The sequence below is a fragment of the Myotis lucifugus genome, unplaced genomic scaffold (assembly GCF_000147115.1).
Source record: "Myotis lucifugus unplaced genomic scaffold, Myoluc2.0 scaffold_105, whole genome shotgun sequence".
In the NCBI taxonomy this organism is placed as follows: Eukaryota; Metazoa; Chordata; class Mammalia; order Chiroptera; family Vespertilionidae; genus Myotis; species Myotis lucifugus.
Genome location: NW_005871153.1, coordinates 2379956 through 2399964, shown reverse-complemented (window position 1 = coordinate 2399964; position 20009 = coordinate 2379956). Strand labels below are relative to the sequence as shown.

Genomic DNA, 20009 nt, shown 5'->3' with positions numbered 1-20009 from the left:
TAAATGAATTTCTATATGTATTCCTGAAGAGCAGTGCATTTAGCAGAAAATAGGCCAAAATGGATTTATAAGATTTGGGGGCTCTAAGCAATGGGGAAAGAAACCACATGTATTTGTCTACTAAAGATATTGACTTAGATTTGCCCTATGGGGCAAATAACTGGCCAAAATTTGCATAGTGTCAAGATGGACATTCAAAACAAAGGAGAAAAATATTATCCTGTTCTCATATTCCTGTCGAGAATACTGTGTTCAATTGGGTTCACTATACATAGAACTTAGAAAAGTGTTGGAATAAATCCAAAAAAGAGGCAACCACTATCCATTTCTCTCAAAGTGGCGATAATGAAGAAGACACATGGTCATGGCCTATAAAACCATGATGGATGAACCCATACAGTCTCAAACATCGTGAATCTTTAGAACTAAGAAACATTGAAACCATGAGAGGCTCCCAGTTACCATCTGAGGGGCTGATGATTTTCCTGTGGCTGGGGTTTCAGAAGTGGCTGTGCCTCATGATAATATCTGCAGTCGCAGACCTCAGAGTCAATGGCTTTGAGTGCAACCTCACAGACTTATTGTCAGCATGACCTAGAGAACACAGCCATGTACCTGCAGCTTCCTCAGCCCACGTGGTGGCAGGGTCCACCTGCCCAGCTTGGATGGCTTCCTCGTTTGTGGACATCCACATCCAGTTAACTAAACAAGTCTCCTAACCCAGTGAGCTGAGCTTTCTTGGCCTAAGGAAGCAATAGATCTCCATTTCCGTTCCCCCTCTCAGCTCTGACTGAGTCCCCAAGCATCCATACTCTTTCAGTCCCTCATTTCTGGAAGCTAAGTTCTCTGGTATACTATGGTTATGGGGGCAGTCCCAGAATGTTGAAAGAAGTATGGAATGTTAGGGCTCAAAGTGACCTTCAAAGATCATCTAACCTATAGGTAAACTGTTGCCTCAGTGATTGATCAGCATAAAATGTTCACTTGATGGATTATATGTTATGGTTTGCAAAGTACTTTCACATTAATTATTTTATTTCATCTTTGCCCTGTGACTTAGGCAAGCAAGGGGTTACCATTTTACAGAAAAGAAAACTGAGCCTCAGAGAGATGAAATGTTTCCAAACTCACACAGCTCAAGATTGGTAGAACCAACACTTTCTCATTTTTATTATAATAGTTCTTCTACTACCTTGCATTCATTTGGATGCTCACCGAAGAATAAATAACCAACCTTATGAACCAGGAACACTAAGGACTATAGTAATAGAGAATTACACCAACAAGAATTGTCATTAATCAGAGTACAAAGAATGATGATAACAAAACAGCTAAGATACCTACCGAACATCAGGAGGGCCAGAATACACCAATAAATACTACAAATACTGGGACAAAATTAATATTCCCAGACTTTCTCTCTTCTCATTGTGAGAGGTACAAATGAAGAATCATAGCATTACCTGGCTTTGCTCCAGAACTAAAAATGATCACCACCACTATTATCCTGCTATGTTGCATCAACCCTGATTACAGAGGGTGACGGTACTGCTATCCTAACCTTACAAATGAGAAAACTGAGACTCAGAGGGTTAGTAACAGAGCCAGGTGTGCTGACTTCAGATTTTGTGCTCTTTCTATACTATCTCAGTTCTGCTTCTAGGACTAACTCAATCATAGGGATCAGTCTCACCCTGACTGAACCTGAGGATGGATATAAACTGCCATGCATTTTTTATCTTCCTAAAATCAAGTCTCCCGCTTTAAAGTCCTGCAGTGCCTTTATAAACAGTGTTTGGGAAATAAAAGTGAGCACGGATGTCAGAGATATGGCATGATTTAATGAAAGAGGTAAAGGCTGGAGCCCACAATATTTCTAAATGGAAAAGTTGGTAAATGGGGATCCCACAACCACAGCTACAACTGATGTTTCAGTTGGCTAAGACTGGAGAGGAATATCTCCTCAGGAGGCCCAGAGGGAATCAAATTGCCCCTCAAGCATTGATTTGTGATGTATGTGGAGAAAATGTTTCTCTGACACCCTCACATGAATCTTGAACCAAGCAAAATGCAATGAATCATGACAGAAGGACTACATAGTTCAGAAATGTACATTGAGAGGTCCCTTTTGCAAAAAGCACATTTGGAGCACACAATCCGTGTATGCTTGCACCCAAACTTACAGGCAGCTTTGGGAAGTCATTTGCCCCTCGAGCCTGCCAGCCATAGTACACTAGTGGCGTCGGAGATTTCACACATACACTCTGAGCAGTTATTTCCTGCAACTATTTGCTGTACAATAGTTGTACCTCATCCACAATCTGCCAGACCAGCCATGAATTAACATCTCAATCCAGAGAGCCCTGCTTCAGCGGGATGTCTGCCCCCGTGTTATCCATGCACGATGTGGCACCAGTCATTGTCTGCCCAAGGAGGAAATTGGCAAAATGTCTATGAGGGTTATGGCCTAGGAGACCAGGCTGAGTATTTTTCTAATTGTTTAACATGAAGAAGTTGAGAGGAGAAAGTAATATTCTGAAACAGATTGTGGTGACTTCTGTTTGTGTGGAAGTGACAGATATGTGGTATTTACTGAGTTTGACATTTCAAAAGAATTTTTTCTCCAATAAAACACTCAGATTTCCTAATAAAGAAAATACTTGGCAATTTGCTGGTGACCAGACACAAGGTAGATTTTCAAGGCCTGATTCTTCCAGGTTGATTATTCGCGCTAACACTATTAGCTGGATAATTGCACATGCCCATTTCACCTAGGTCCTAGGACTGTCTAGACCAGTGGTTCTCAACCTTCCTAATGCCGTGACCCTTTAATACAGTTCCTCATGTTGTGGTGACCCCCAACCATAAAATTATTTTCGTTGCTACTTTATAACTGTAATTTTGCTACTGTTATGAATCGTAATGTAAATATCTGATATGCAGGATGTATTTAGGCGACCCCTGTGAAAGGGTCGTTCGACCCCCAAAGGGGTCGCGAGCCGCAGGTTGAGAATCACTGGTCTAGACGGTGTCAGCTGTTTCTCCTTCTACGCTAATATTCCCTCGCTGAGGACTAATTAAGGTCACCTAGAAATTTTACTCAGCTGAGTCCTAGCCTCTAAATCAATTATAACTTACTCTCCCTTTTTCTAATGTTCCCGTTTGGATTATTTACACTATTTTGCTTGTTTTCTTTATCCTCCTTCCTCCTCCTCCTTTGGGTTGCTTACCTGCCAAAGCTCAAGCCTGTCTACCTTGGCTATTTTTCAGGGCATGGGAGGTTGGACCCACTTCTTAGGTGTGACCTGGGTGTTCGCCATAGATAATCCCTCACTCTTTCAAAAACTTTACTGCATACCCGTCGTATGCTGGATACTGTGCTGGGCACTATACGAGATGAACATGTGACTAATAGAATACTCTGCTCTTCTGGAAATTTACCTTCTAAGGGGAGAATTGAAACATAGGTCGGAATAATTGACCAAAGGCAGCCTGAGGTGAGCGCCACAAAGGTGGTACGTACCAAATGGTATGGCTGTGCTAGGTGACCCAGAGGTCCTTTCTAATGGGAGTGACTAGGTTGGTAGATTTCAAGACGTTATTACCATTTAAAATGGGCCTTTAAAAAAGAAAAGGGCACCAACAGAGGGAGTTTATTTATGCCATTCTGTGTTCCAGGAGGAACTTCAGAAATGGACATACAATGCAGTCAGATAAAGTAATGTTTAAATTAAGTGGGTGAGAAAATCGGGACAGAGGCATGATAAAGGTAGGAAAGAATATATGAAGCTGGGAATGAGGTTGGTCCTTAAGGTAAGTGCCCTGTGGCACAGGGTGCCAGGTAAGATTAGGAAGATGACCAACTTAATTATCCAGACCCATCCTGTGGGTGGCAGATAGTGAGCTCTCTGACTGAAGGGCCCATCAGAGAAGGCCACAGCTCTGGGGAAGTTGCGAAGGCCGTTCACCTGTGCTCCTGTCCGACTCCCTAGGTCCTGGGATGGATCCGCAATGGGGAGTCGATGCTGAACGCCAGCCTGGTCAACGCCAGCTCCTTGTCTGAAGCGGAGCAGCTGCAGCGGGAGCACGAGCAGTTCCAACTGGCCATCGAGGTAACACCCACATCTGGCTGCACCGCCCTCCCCTCCCCTTTCTGTCCTGTGGTTCAAGTGGGACGATTTCTCATATGTGGGTGTCCCTTTATGTAATGAAGCCCTCGAATTCCTAGTGATTCCTAGTGAAATGGTCCAGGGAACCTCCCTACTCTCCAGGAATTGATGGAGAAGCCAATGCAGGGTTTACGCCCCCTAACCCCCACAAGGAGGCCTGGTTTTAGAACTCAAGTATTCACACTACAAACATGGATTTGCTTTCTTTCTAATTGGTACCTTTAACCTTCAAGCCCCCTGGTGCGTTGAGTTTTTTATTCCTTGTGGACTATGCACCATGTGAGAAATGTAAAGGTCACACAGAATTGAGGATGAACAAGTGAAAGAGTCATTAGTAAATTAGGATTCCGTGTTAAACGCTTAGCTTACATGTAAGGTTGATTCCGTTGTCAGATTCGGCCTTTTTACAAGAACAGCGATCACAGGAGCAGACAGCGCTGGATGGTTTGCTCCACTGAGAGTAGTTGTTCAGTGATGCTGCTTTTAAAATAAAACTCCACTTACGATCATCTAATATAAGTCTTATCTTACTTTAAATAATACCTTTAATGATCTTTTCTGCTAGAACATTATCCTTCCCAAAGAGACTTGAGCTGATTGCTTTAGCGTGGTGTCAGGGAAAATGGTAGGAAATGAGACATGGGAATGATATTAATATAAAATAAGCTCAATACCAATGGGAAAAGAGATAAAGAAGGAAAACGTCAAAGACATTCATTACTTATGGTTCAGCATAAATTTTGACCCACTTCTGAGTGTGTTACAAATGCAAAGTGTTATCTTCTACAAAAAATTATTGTTATTGAGAATTTTCTACTACAGTGATACAATTTTAACTGTTCATGCCAATAAGTATATGGTTAATACAGTAATCCAGTTGATTGTCACTCATTTTGAAACTAGTGGTTGATTGATCTCAACCATTTAATTTTCTAAAAACCATTTTATACGTGTAAAAATAGCATGAACGTGAATGGCATGTTTCTATAAGATTTCTGATACATTCTCAGGAACAGCTGCTAGTACTAGGATACTGTTTGGGATTTAAGATTGTAAAATATACTGTATATTACCCACACCGTATGGGCACAAATAATTTTCTAGGGAAGAACTAACCAGAAGAGAGAAGTTTTATTATCGCTAGCTGTCTCTGTGGCATTTTACTGGCATGCCCACACATGAGAGGCTGGGAACTATTTACCGTAAAGAAAAAAATCAGGACTGGGGCTACAGTCAAGAATCAGGCACCCAGTGGACAAGGCCCGGGGAGAGGAGCAGTGTGGAGAACGAAGGTTTGCCAGTCAGACCGGAAGAATGCCATCAGGCTGGGAGGGATGCTGAGCAGGAGCAAACGGCTCTTGGCCATACTTCCTCCTTGTTTATATTGCATGTGAAGGTTTATGTACCTGGCAGGTAATTCAATTTTAAGTCCCTTAATCAGACATTGGGAAAGTAAAACCAAATGTCATGACACACTTGAGCATCTCAGTGAGCTAGTGGAAAATAGTGGGTAAATGCATTTGCGACTCTATCTAAATGACTAACTCTGACATGACTTGCATATGCGTCATGTGTTAATTTGTGGTAGATGCCATTGCATCCTTACAGAGTGAAGGCTCACTAAGCATAGATGTCTCTTAAATGCTTGGGTGCAACTTGATCAGATGTTCTTGGAATTGATGTTGAGCTAGAGGCCCTTGTAGAGTTTGCCTATGGTTTCAGGAGGACATGGCAGAGCAGATAGGATTTCTGGAAGATCTTGGGAATGCAGGATAGGCAGGGTCTGGTGCATGGCTAGAATAATGATGAGAACAGAACCAGAATTTCAACGTATACTCCTCCTTCAGGTGGCCTTGTGCTTCTCTCTAAACATGTCCGTTTACTAGTACAGCGGGTTCTGCATGGGGGGAATATGCCATGGATGATTTAAGCACTTTGAAGGCAGATCTAACTAGTCTGGTTCGGCTTAACCCATTCTGTTGGTGTTACCGGAAGCCTTTACAATGATTGCTGATAGGGAGCATAATTTGACTTCTTGGGCCCTAAGAAGGAACCCTGGATTCCAGAAAGGAAAATAAAATAGCTGTAGGTAGGGTGACCATGTAATTTATTGCTAAAATAGAGACATTTTTAAGAGTGAAGGATGGAAATATTTATAACTAAGCCAGAAAACAGGCATATACAGAACTATCCTGGGCAAACCAGAATTTGCTCACACTCGCCTGGGTGGCCTCATCAGTTTGAAGGTTTTGGTCCCACAAAAGAAGGTCAGAATTTTTACCTGAAGTAAAAATTCAGGTAAAATTCAGAGCCATTCAGAACAGAGAGTAGTAGACAGTGCATACAGAAGCATAGTTTTATCAGCAAACCTGGATTATTGTGTGGTAGTATCCAAGATGTGTGGCTGATGTGCCTTCAAGGACTGTGAACACCATAGAGAAAAACTTGATTTTAAATTCCATTTTTATCTGAAATCCTCTTACAGATGTCAAGCTTCAGCATTATGGTAGACCGAGTTAAGTAATAGTGATCCAGTAGTTGTAACTGGTTAATAAATTCAGTTGATATGGTTCCATTTTCTTCCGTGTTCTGCTACTAAATATTAACATCTTTGATAATCCATGTCTTAAAGATATAGCAATCAATAGGATTAGATAAAAAGAAATAAATGCAAAATAATTACTCAGACCTAGCAATGCAAAGGGTTGTCATATGTCATGTACATAAGAGTTTATCATTTTGGAAATTACAGGAGGAAAGGGTTCCCAGGACTATTAGATGATGATGAATTTTAGGAAAAACAAGAGGATTTATTACATAGCATAAATTACAGGAAAATTAAAGTTATTCCTTCTCTGTCAGAGAAAAAGACATAATAACAGGTTCATGATGACAATTATATGCTGGTTTCATATACTGAGGGGAGGCCAGATAATTATCATAATTGCTAAATGGTCATTTGGTGGGCCCTTCCTCTAAATGAGACACTGTAGATATAGATTCCATTCCGATTGCTCAAGACCTGATGTGATATAGTGGAAAGGACATTGGTTTGGGAATAGATCAAACCTGAATCTTATTTCTGGTTTTATCACTTCCTTGGTTGTACATTTTTGGGCAAGTCATTTAACTAGCCTGAGCCTTAGTTTCTTAATCTGTGAAAAGGGAATAGTAATATTTACCTGGGTGGTGTCATGAGAACTAGAAAAGAACATGCATAAGCACAGTGCCTAGCACAGAGTACACAGCTGGTTAAATGACAGCTATTCAAGTGAGTTTTTAAATAGTCCTTGCCTGAGAGTTCCACAGAATAAGTAAGGAGCATCAGCCAAGGGTTGGACGAGTGATATAGTTCAGAAGAGGGTAGTTTTGGTGAGGCTCAGGCTGTCTGGAAAGGCCACTTTGAAGGAGGTCAGAGGAGTGTCAAAGGGCGACTGGAACATAGATGGGGAGGAAGACTGAAGGCAACAAAAACAAAAAGAGTACGGTGTGTTTTCAAAGCGTGTTTGTAAGGAAATAGGAGGTGATAATGGCATGGAAGTTGTTAGGACCACATTTTGAAGCTTTAAATGACATGGTCGCCCTAGCTCCGTGGCCAGCAAACCGCAGCTCGAGAGCCACATGCGGCTCTTTGGCCCCTTGAGTGTGGCTCTTCCACAAAATACCACGTGTGGGCGCGCGCGCATGTACAGTGCGATCCGTGGCCCATGCGCAGAAGTCAGAAGTCAGTATTTTGTGGAAGAGCCACACTCAAGGGGCCAAAGAGCCGCATGTGGCTCATGAGCCTCGCTTTACCGAGCCGCAGTTTGCCAACCACTGCCCTAGCTGGTTTGGCTCAGTGGATAAAGTGTCAGCCTGTGGACTGAAGGGTCCCAGGTTCAATTCCGGTCAAAGGCACATGGGTTGCAGGCTTGATCCCCAGTAGGGGGTGTACAGGAGGCAGCCAATCAATGATTCTCTCTCATCATTGATGTTTCTATCTCTCTCTCCCTCTCCCTTCCTCTCTGAATTCAATGAAAAATAAATGACATGGACTAAAGTTTGGGCTTAATTTCCTAGCAATGAGGGAACTACTGAAGACTTTTGAATTGAAAGAAGGGAGAGAGGTTTATAGCATAAAATTTGAGTTTTAGAGCTGAAAAGGACATCAGAAATCACTTAATCCAAGTACTTCCTACTACAAAACACGAATCTGTCAGCGATGTAAGGGATGGGTTGAACGGAGTAGACATGGAAGGCAAGACGACTAGGTGGGTGACCAGCACAGCAGTCTAGTTAGGAGGTGGTGAGGGCTGGACTGGGATTCGGGGTGAGGAACAGCAGACAAGGTGGTGATGAGAATTGGAAAGTGCCCTGGGAGGACTGTTTTAGAGGAAGAAGGAGTTTAGTTTAGATGTGGAACTCGAGGAGATGTCTGGGAGGAAGGTGGAGGCTCTGACAGGACAGTAAAAACATTCCCATTTATTGGTGAGGGGTCCTCCTCTCTCTAGGAAGATCTTTCACTCCTTCACTGAGAATGCATCTTTGTAGGCGACTAACTAACATGAGCCGACAGATAGATCCACTGAGTCGGTGCTGCTGACCTGGGTGAGAGGTGTGGCAGGCAGCTTCACCTCAGATCCAAAGACAAAGATAAGGGTCAGGTGTTGAGGTGAGAGATGTAGGCTGGGGAGTCCTTTACAAAGAGGAGAAATGGAAATCAAGGAAAGAGTAAGAGCTCTGCAGAAGTAAAAAAAAAAAAAAGAGGACGGGCCTTGGGGCACCTCCACATTTAGGAGACAGGAAAAGAAAATGCTGCCAATAAGTAAAACAGAGAAAGAAACCAGGGATTTATAGCGGGTCGTTTCAGCCCATTAGTTTACTTTTTCCAGCTGCGTTCAGCAATTAGGAACCCAAGTGCTGATGTGGTCATCAGGCTTGAAGGCTGGCTCGGTGGCAAAGCAAGGGAATAAGGGCGTCTAGGTTGCTAGAGGAGGTGGTGCTGACAGAGCTAACACTGGGTACAGATTTCAGAGACAGGGAAGGGAAGCCAGGAGGTGGTTGATAGGCTAGAAAAATGAATAGCGCTGTGTGGGTTGCTGTGTGGGATGAGGTGAAGGGGGAGTGGAGGTGAAAAGGAGGGAGGTTGTCCTCACTCACAGGGAGTGCAGAAAGGATGTGCTCTTAGGGGCTGTCCTAGCACTGCTGCCCGAGAAGAAGGGCAGAAATAATTCCAGAGTCAGTTACCGGGCTTCAAGCTGATCATTTTCACTGCCAGCTGAGCCACACTTTCCTAAAATTGCAAAAGCCGAATTCCTACTGCGCCATCGGGTTGAAATCATCCCAGCAATTGAGGCCACCCAGTCCTCCAGCCTGGTCTCCCCACCTCCTACAGTTACATGTAAACTCAGAGAATGCAAACCACATTGAGCCTGAATAAGAACATAAACCTTCTACTATATATATTATCCTAAAGGCAAACGCACATAATGCAGTAATGTGAGGATTATGTGTGGAGCTGAATTGACTACTGTACTGCTCAGTTCCCTTGGTGAGGTTGCTAGGGGATGGTGTGAGATGCTACTCTTCTGCTTTATTAATCTGCCAAATTTATTCCTTCTACTGCAATCCTTTTCAGCTGACGTTACTGTTTAAGATGTTTGCATGTTGGCTCAGGTTTCTGTTACATGGGGATTTTTTTGAGCTGTGTTTATTTGATCTGTAAAATGGGATGCATTATGATGAACAATTTTGTGATTAGATTTGAAAAGGAACTTTAACGTATGAGCCCATCAGAGAGCAGATTTATACACAAGTGTTGTTTCTCTGCTTCAGACACTGAAATGTCTTTAAGACCCAGAGTGATGCAAGTAGAAGAGAAAGGAGTGGGGACAGGAGTTAGGGACCTGAGCAATTAGTTAATGAAAATGTATGATTTTCTGTTTTTAAAATATGCTTTGAACAATGATGTAATTGTCATTGTGACAAAATGTTTGAATCAGTCATTTAAAGCTCTTTAACTTCTCTGCATCTTTCCACTCACGCCTCACTCCACCCCCTCCCATACCACGCCTGGGTCGTTCCCACGGACCTTTCTCTCCTCCCCTTGTGCCCAGTCCCTCTTTCATGCCACTTCCTTGCAGAAGACGCACCAGAGCGCCCTGCAGGTGCAGCAGAAAGCTGAGGCGCTGCTACAGGCCGGCCACTACGACGCAGATGCCATTCGGGAATGTGCGGAGAAGGTGGCCCTCCACTGGCAGCAGCTCATGCTGAAGATGGAAGACCGGCTGAAACTGGTCAATGCCTCTGTGGCCTTTTACAAAACCTCTGAGCAGGTGAGGGAAAGGGCTGGGGGATGTGTGAGGCTGAGAGTGGCAGAGGACTGTTTTCTGCCTCACACTGCCAATCTGCAGTACCTACCACAGCAAGAAGCCAGTCCTCTCAGTACTAACCTTTGAGAAGAGGAAAATGATTTGTGGCTTTCTTATAATGCTTTCCATTAGAGAAGTGGACCATATGATTTGCTTCTATAAATTTCTCAGACTCCTTGGATCTAGCTGTTGAAATAGAAATGCTAGATTGGAGTGGAATATTAGTCAGCTATTGCCACAATAATGCTGTGTAACAAATCACCCCAAAACTCAGTGGTATAAAACAATAAGCATTCATTTCTTTTGCATAAGTATCTGGAGCTCAACTGGTCTTGGCTGAGCTTGGTGCAGCTGGCTCCAAGCTGCAGACTGGGACTAGATATGTTCCCATGTCTCTTATCCTCCTTGACCAGCAGCTACTTGGGACACATTTAGGGCGAAAGGCAGAAGTGCAAGAGCCCAAAATCTGTGAAAGTGCCCTTCAAGTCTCTGCTTATGTCACATGCTCTAACATCCTTTTGGCCAAAACAAGTTATGTGGCCAAGCCAACATCAATAACGCAGAGAAGTATGTACCTCCCATGGAAGTTGGGAAAGGACAATTTGCTGAACATGATCTCATTTACCACAATCAGGCACTATGCACTGCTTGAAAAACATACAGTTCTGTTACTCACAGGGCTCCCAGTCTAATGGGGGAAACAAGGCTCCCTGTCATTGAGAACTATGAGCCTACTGGCAGGATGGTGTCCCTGTGGGAGAAAAGGCAGGGTCATAAAGATGCAGACCTATTACCATTACATCTGTTCAGCAATATACACAAGAGCTAAGAGGATTTTTAAATGATTTGGGTGCTGTTAGGGAATTCTTTCTATGAAATAGAGGTTTCAAACAGAAGTAATTTTATTCCATGTAAAATACTTTCCCTCATTCCAAGTGCTCCCTAGGAGAAATAGATCGGAGAAACGTTCTCTTCTGGGTGGCCATGGGGAAGTGTCGAGGAGCAAAGGCAGCCTGTCTGTGAGAGGGCCCTGCAGCCAGTGTTTCGGTCTCAGTCCTGCCTTCTGTTGCTTCAGAGAGATGATGCCTTCAGAATTGGGAGCAGCAAAGGCGATAAAGAGCTTCCCCGGTTGATCTATAAATTCAACATAGTCCCAATCAGATCCCAGCAAGCATTTTTATAAAAAATTGGCATGCTGATTCTAAGATTTACATGGAAATGCAAAGAACCTAGAGTAGCCATAACAACTTTGAAAAGGAAGAGCAAAGTTGAAGGAGTTACACCAGCTGATTGTGAGACTTGCCCTAAAGCTGCAGTGATCAAGCAGAATGGTGCTGGGTGTAAGGATAGACTCCATGAACAGAATAGAGGTTCCAGGAGTAGACCCACATCTGTACAGTCAGTTAATTTTTGACAAAGAATTAATGTAATAAACAGTCTTTTTAAAATTTTTATTGTTTAAAGTATTACATGAGTCTCCTTCCCCTCCCCTCCGCCATTGACCTCTCCCCTGCCACCCCCACCCCAAGCACAAGCCCTCACCCCCCATCTCAGTCTTGGAATGTCTGTGTCGATTGGTTTTACTCATATGCATGCATACAAGTCCTTTGGTCTTAAACAGATGAATCTGGACAACTGAATATTCATATAAAATGAGGCTAATCCTTCTCTACTATCATACACAAATTTTAATTTGAAACGTATCAAGGTACTAAAGAGGTCAGAGCACTAGATTAAGAATCAGGAAATTTGACCCTGAACTAATGTTGCTAAAGGTCACTTTATCTCAAGAAATCTGTTTCTCTGCCTATTAAACTAAAGGATTTATGCTTTATAATCTTTTCAGCTTTCAAACTGATGGGTTTTAAGTCCAATACTATCACAGGACAGGTGTCAAGTACTCTTTTTTCTTAGAGTTTTTGAACATATAATGTTTTCTCTCAAGGTGTGAGCATCCTGAACGTGTTCCTGCCTTGCCAAGGCAGAGATGGGTGGTGCTGGGGGAGCCAGCTCGAGTTCAGCGACAGGTCTCTCACGCCTGGGAAGCCTGTTGGCTACGAGGGTGTCCTGCCTGGGACATCTTTCAGCTCAGTTCATAACTCAGTACATGTCCCATCCAGCGCCACACTCTTCATCAGAAGGGATGACTTTCTCAGTCCGAGGAGGCCAAGGATAATAGCTGTTCGCGCCTGCCAAAGCCAAGCAAGCGATCCAAGCCTGCTGAAGGGAAGCCCAGGAGCATGAGTTCTATTTCCCACATCCTTCCCTAGGCCCTGACACTCGGCTGCCTGGTCTCCTAACTTTCCCTCCAAGCTCCATTCGAAGCTTTTGTTCTTTTATTCATTTATAAGGTACTTAATAGCATGGCCTCTCGGCACTTTCCGAACTGAGGAAGCTCCTTAACTTTCTTTGAGATTAACCCAAATTTGTATCCCTCTGAAGGAAATATACATTTTGTAATAGAAGATGGAGATGTCATTGCCATATGGTAGTATCTTGAGACATTTTTGCTGGGATATTTTTCCATGGGGAGGGGAAAGATAGCATTCATTTATGGCCCATAAGACACAATATACAGGCAACTTCCTTCTTTACCTCTGCTTGAAACTACTTCCTGCAGGGCAATTTCAGATGGTTGGGCACCCTGAGTATCTCCCCAAAACCTCATTTTCTGTACTACCTAATTCACAGAGTTATCGTAAAGTTATAGCAATATAATATGTATTTTTTAAATCCTCAAAAAGTACTAATCTGTCTTTAGCCATTGATTATCAGAAGATGATTTCAAAATCCACATCTCAGTCTTGGACTGTCTCCCAACGTCCAGACACTGGGTCTCTCTGCCTCCTGGACTTCCCTCAGATCCCCAGGGGCACTGCATAAAAAAAAAAAAAAAAAAAAAAAGACCGTACCCTTTTATGTAATGATGTTTACTTTGAATTTATATTAGTTCACACAAACACTCCATCCATGCTTTTGTTCCGGCCCTCCGGTCCAGTTTAAGAACCCATTGTGGCCCTCGAGTCAAAAAGTTTGCCCACCCCTGGTCTAGATGCTGGGTCTCCCTGCCTCCTGGACTTCCCTCAGATCCCCAGGGGCACTGCATGCCCTCAGTCTACAAACTGAACTTCGAATAAAAAAGTGTGCATCTGTGCAGCATTCTCTCTGTTAAAGGTCCTCACAAAATACTTCCCAACTGATTAATTTACTGAGTCTTTTTTCCCCCCATGATTCATTAGGTCTGTAGTGTCCTGGAGAGCTTAGAACAGGAATACCGGAGAGATGAGGACTGGTGTGGTGGACGAGATAAACTGGGGCCAGCAGCAGAGATCGACCACGTCATTCCACTCATCAGTAAACATCTGGAACAAAAGGAGGCCTTTCTTAAGGTCAGTGTACTTTGTCATCCAAGGTCTGGGACTTTAGACTCTTTTTCTATCTACCATCTCTCTCTCTCCCTTTCTCCCCCTGTCCCTCCTCCTCCTCTTCCTCCTTCTCTCTCTCTCTCTTTCTGTCCCACCCCCACTCTCACAAACACTGCTTCACAAGGGCTTTCCATACCCCTGTTTTTTCTAGCTTCATATCTGAAAGGGAGTAGTTGTAGAGAAGATATTGGCTGGTTAACTTGAAAGGTCACACTTCAAATATTTCTTTTTTCTCTCAGTACTTTTTGTATAATTAGGCAGTTAGGATATGCTATTACTGCTGGTGCCGGGTTCAGATATCCTGAAATCCCATTGATGTTAATTGAGAAAAATACTTTCCCTCAGTTATGTTTGGTTTATTAAAATATTCTTAATTGAAATATGTAAACCTAGATATAAAACAATACTAAAATATAAATAATGATATAAACAATATTGCAATGTAAATCTTTTGTAAATGGATAATACAATATTTAGGGCAAGAATTAAAAGAAATAAATGTAGACATCTTATTTATTTATCAATTTAAAAGTTATCAATTATTGATCACTGTGTAGTCTGCTGCATGAAGAGAGGAATACCTCATTTTGTTCCTTTGTTCCTAATAGAGCTCTAGCTTCCCAGGGAGAAGCCCCGGCTGCTCTGAACAGGCTCTCAGTGTGGGGGTCCTCCCAGCCCTCTTCCCTCCGGCCTTTGATCTTCTCTCCGACGGGTCTTCTGTGCTAAAACTTATCTCAAGGCTCCATTTACTCTCAGATGTCTTGCTTTCATGTTCTGCTTCCTCTCAGGTTTCTGAAAGTACAAAAGAGAATTTTTATACCCTGATATATTGCCACTGATTTTCTACAACTCTGTAATTAACTGCCCTTTTTTATTATTAGGAATTTTCTCTACTGGAACACCTCTTTGAGTTTTATTTTTATTCTTTGTTATTCCCCTGTCCCTCCTCCCATCTAGTTGGTGTCTGCACCTGCATTCAATCAGAACCCCTAGATATCAGCTCTTACTAATGAGATTCAGTAGAAATTCTTCTATACAGGGCTTAAGATGACTTTAAAAGTCTTCCCTGTTATAAAACACAATTTAAAACAAAACAACTTAAGTAGAGCATATGAAAAATTTTAAATAGAGATATAAAGATAGTTCTTCATAAAATTAAGTGCTTCTTTTTAAGAAGGAAAAAAATCCCTGTTCTGGTTAGATGTTTTCCGACGTGCCTACACCTGTAGTTGAGGAAGTCCCTGCTGTTGTGGGAAGTGTGTGCCCAGTGGACGGGACATGGAGCTCTCCATCTGTGTGCATTAGTTGGTTATTTGGGATTTCTTAGCTTTGGACCACCCTCCAGCTGCTAAATTCGTGGCCTCTGGACGGACCCACCAGCAGTCTTTGACCAGAGCTCTTAGAAGCCATTGTTGCTAATGCAGCATAGACTGTTTTCTACTATATAATTTGTAGAATAAGATGCTAACTGTACGAAGATTTTTAAATTGTATAGTTTTGTCATTTCCGAAAACTGGATTAAAAATTAGTGGACTACCATGTATTATTTCTACAATCAGGAAAAAAAAACCACTGCTTTTTAAAGAAATTCAGAACATCTCTGGTCTTGAGAGAAACTAGAAACACTGTCAGTGAACCTAGAGTCTAGCCTTGACTTGCTTCATGACTCCTGCCCTTTCAGGGCCTCAGTTTCCTCTGTGGGTACAACAGCCTGGGACACACCTGTCCTCTCTGCCACCCCTGCTAGTGTGGGTCTTACATGGCCAGTATAACAGCTCTTATTCCTTTAGGTAGAGAAGTTTATTAGTGTTACTGAGGTGAGGGTTGATTTGATGGACAAATCAATGGGTAATATCCATTTAGACTTGAGATGTATGGTCAATAGGTTTGTTTCCCAAATTTGCTTTCTCAAGTCTAAATTCAACTAATGTTAAAGTGACTTACACCAGTGCTCATGTACGAGGCCTTCTGGGGGCAGAGGAAAACGAGGTTGAGAGGGAAAGTAATACTGACTCAACTTACACTCGGCCGGGGATGGCTGATTTCTGACTTTTATCTGGGGTGGAGAGGGGAGGGGCGCGGGAAGCAGTTCTTTACTCCATGAGAGGGTGGGCCTCTCTCACTGGGACTGGGGTGTCCATGAGCCAGAGTGGCTGCAGGGCTCTGCTCGCCCCTAGCTTCACAAGCCCTTCTCCGGGGTCTTGGGTCCCACGCACCTGCTGGACCAGGACTTACGTGCGGGCGCTTCTCACTTGTCTCCCTCAGGCCTGCACCCTGGCACGGCGGAATGCGGAGGTGTTTCTCAAGTACATCCACAGGAACAACGTCAGCATGCCCAGTGCCGCCAGCCACACTCGGGGACCCGAGCAGCAAGTGAAAGGTCAGTGTGACACCTGCCGGCCACCGGCCACCTCAGCAGCACGGACCAGAGGCTGTGCCCTTGGTCTTCATGCAACCTCAGATTTCCTGGGTTTTCTCCTTGGATAAGAAAAAGTTAGATGTGGGATGGCATGGACTGTGATGATTCATGGGGAATGTGTTAAACAGGCATCAAGATTTAGAATGGAAAAACCATGATACACTTTCACCAAAGCTTTTTCATTTATTTATCTTAGAGGCTAGAGCAGCTCTATCTAATAGAATTTTCTGAAATAACAAAAATGGCCTGTATCTGTACTGCCCAATCTAGAAGCCACACGTTGCATATGGCTGTGGGGCGCTTACAATGTGCCTAGTGCAGGCACTAGGAACTGAATTTTTACTTCTGTTGAATATTAATCAGCTGAAATGTAAGTAGCCGCCTGTGGCTAACATATCGAACAGTGCAAGGCTGGGTATCTTGCAGCCTGGGAGTGAGACAAGTTCTAATCCCGGCTTCATTGCTGAAGCTTTTAAAACTCCAGTTTCCTTCTTTAAAACGTGGTCCCGGACCAGCAGCATCAGCGTCAGGTGGGAGCTGTAGGAGCTGACACGGAATCTCAGGCCCCACCTGGATCTAGTGAGGCAACCTGGATTCTAGCAAGAGCTCCCCATCCCACCCCAGCCAGGTGATTGGTGTGCACATGGAATTTAGAGAAATGCTGGTCTAGATAATCCTTAACATCTCTCTGAATTTATAACATTTAGAATTGTATGAAAAAGTCAGTAACCTTTAAAAACTAGCTATTCGCTGACCACATTAAGCTTCAATTATCATCGATAGAATTGCTTATTCTTGACCAAATAGAAATTTGCCTTTAAGTAGGTATAGAATTTAACAAATGTTGTCTTGACATAGCAGAGAAATACAACCCTGGAGACTGAGGCTAGGGAATGGACCAAAATTGACCTGGAGTGAGGGAGCGGGCAGGTTGGAGACTGCAAAGTTGCCAGGGGAGAGGCTGATCTGCTCTAGGAAGAGCCCCTGTCCCTGCTCAGAGAGCTCAGAGGCGAGGAGATCAGAGGCCAATGGGGAGAATTAATTTTAGGAATCAAAGTCCTCTGCAGAGAAGAGGCGAGCGGGTTCCTTTTCCAGGTGTGCTACCGTTTGTGGTGGAGCAGCCCTGCGGGTGGCTGGCGTGATGTCACCCTCCCCTTCCTGCACAGTGCAGAGTGGATGTTCAGACTTCCAAATGCAGGTGGCAGCTGGGGGAGACCTGCTGAACGCAGACACTCCCCTGTGCCTCGGTGCTGAGAGTGACAGGCACCCAGAGAGAACCGGGTCGCTGCAACTTTGTGGGGGTGAGGGCCGCTTATTGCCCACAGGAAAGCCTTTAAGAAAGGGCTAAAATGAGTCCTGAAACCCTCCGGGGGTTTTGCCTGATCTGGGTTGTTTCTGTCAGCTGCCATAGAGTGGGCTGCCATGAGCAAAGAAAGCTCTGACTAGGAGACAGAAGGACTGAAGAAAACAGAGATTGTCACTCATCGGCCAATTGAAGCTTCTGGCCAAGCAGGGACTACATTCACCCCTGTATCCGTTTCCCTTCCACGGGCTGCCTGCACCCAAAGCAGTGCCACTTAAGTTTTTGTGCAGGAGCAGTTATTGCTACGTAACAATTCGGTGGTACACAGTTGTGGGCATCGACTGCTCAGGTGGCTGCATGTTGGCTGGGGTCAGCTGTCTTGGCTGGGCTCGGTCGGGCAGTCCTGCTTGAGCTGCAAGTGTGGCTGGTGCGGCTCCTTCCCTGCAGGTCAGGTTCTGGCTGCTCTGTGTGTTAATTCTGGGGCCTTGGGGGAGGGGCAGCAGTTACCCAGGAGCACTTCTTATGGTGTCGATGGCAGAGAGGAGAGGCAGGGACAGTGCACAGCACATTTCAAGCCCCTGCTGTGTGGTATCTTAACAACCCATTTGCCAAAGCAAGCCACATGGCCGAGCCTGAGGTCGGGGTGAGAAAATACACATTGTCTCTTCGGGGAGAAACTAAAAAGTTACATGATAGGTATAGATAAGGGGAGAGGGGCCATTGAAAGCTCTCAGCCTAAGGGAGGAGGGACAGATTCTGTCCTTAGAAGACCAGACTTCCAGGGAGCATTCAAAGTACACAAAACCAGCAGAAGCCTTTGAATCTGAGCTCTGCGACTTGGGTCGTGCCCTTTGCAGAGCACAGTGACGTGTGCTGGGCAGCCCCAGGAGCCCTGGAGACCAGGTGGCTAAGCACTCAGGGTCTGAAGTAAATAGCTCCACCCTTTCCATCTGCATGACCCTGGGTGTCACCTACACTCTCTGAACCTCAGGTTCTTCATCATAGAATGGAGATGCAGCCATCCTGAGGGAGCTCCTGCATCATGAGGTACCGTGAAAATACAGTGAGGGCTTAATAAACATTAATTTTTCTAAGTAGTCCTATTGTGTATTTTATTGGCATCTAATATAGTTAGCAGCAAGCAGGAGGCAGACAAAATGCAAAATAAATTTGATTGCTTCAAGCATAGGACATACTATTAAACACTTAGGAAATCTATCCAGGTAGCCAGCTGCCCCTGAAACAACAGAGCAGGCTGGGAAATGACTTGGACAAACACCTTCCCAGCCCTCTGTGGTGCTGTATGCCTTGTTCACATCCCCACGCTGAACATCGCTAGAGGTAACATGAGACCGGCTCTCAGCGTTTCTCATGATGGAATCCAAAACGACGTGGAAGTTTGGTCCTAGAGGTATGATTCCATGTGGACATGGTTCCCACATGGCTTCCCTTTGTGGTTATTTAGAAGTTTTAGAGTTGAGGCTCTGCTGTTCACGTGCTGTGTGCACGGCTCATGTGCAGGGCAGGGGTGTGGCCCATGCCTCAGGTTAGCCATGCGGTGCCACCAGCCCTGAGCCACGGCTCCCTCTCCCCCAGCCTAGAACAGCTGGGGTTCTGTCAAGTCCATTCACTCATGTAGGCTCCATGAATTAGCTGTTACTTAGGGACTGACACTTCCTACGGTCTCTTACCATCAAGGACTAGCCTTGGTGTGAAAGAATCAGGGTCACTTTCAGGTCACCCTCAGGACATACTCTTCCCTCATTAGTTGAGGAACCTCATCAACAGGCTCTCACCCCAGCCCCCCCTCCCTCTGGGAAATCCTCTCTGGACCATGCTTTTGTTCCTTTGCTTCTGATGCCCGGATTGGTCCTGTGGGGAGGCTTGAAGGTCACAGTATCTGGCACTTGGGATGTAGGGGGGAAGCGGCCAATCAGAGTTGTCAGGGCCTCCCCGTGACCGGCGCGGTCTCCCCGCTGCAGCCATCCTGAGCGAGCTCCTGCAGAGGGAGAACCGCGTCCTGCACTTCTGGACCTTGAAGAAGCGGCGGTTAGACCAGTGCCAGCAATACGTGGTGTTTGAGCGCAGTGCCAAGCAGGTATGTCCAGGGCATTCCCCGGCTTTGCCCCTGCTCCAGGCACTACACAGAGGCCAAGAGGACCAGCTCCTGGGACGTCCAGGAAAGGGCAGTGGGAGGCCGGGATGAGAAGAGGAAAGGGAAAGGCTGAGTTTGGTACCAGGCGTGGGGAGGAGGTTCTGGAGGAAGATCACCCCTAATTCACGATGATACTGGGTCAGTCTAATGGACGAGGGACTCTCTTTGTCAGGGGGACGTTCCAAGTC

At 44.6% G+C, this 20009-nt stretch overlaps 1 protein-coding gene across 1 annotated transcript in view; it reads left to right on the top strand.

The window, feature by feature from the left end:
* LOC102442254 (kalirin RhoGEF kinase) overlaps positions 1 to 20009 on the top strand; it is a 279390-nt gene that overhangs the window by 183127 nt on the left and 76254 nt on the right. Inside the window, exons 16-20 of the mRNA XM_023757300.1 lie at positions 3993 to 4112; positions 10292 to 10483; positions 13759 to 13908; positions 16210 to 16324; positions 19649 to 19764. Coding sequence (XP_023613068.1) covers positions 3993 to 4112; positions 10292 to 10483; positions 13759 to 13908; positions 16210 to 16324; positions 19649 to 19764 — 693 coding nt within the window. The remainder of the gene's footprint in view (positions 1 to 3992; positions 4113 to 10291; positions 10484 to 13758; positions 13909 to 16209; positions 16325 to 19648; positions 19765 to 20009) is intronic.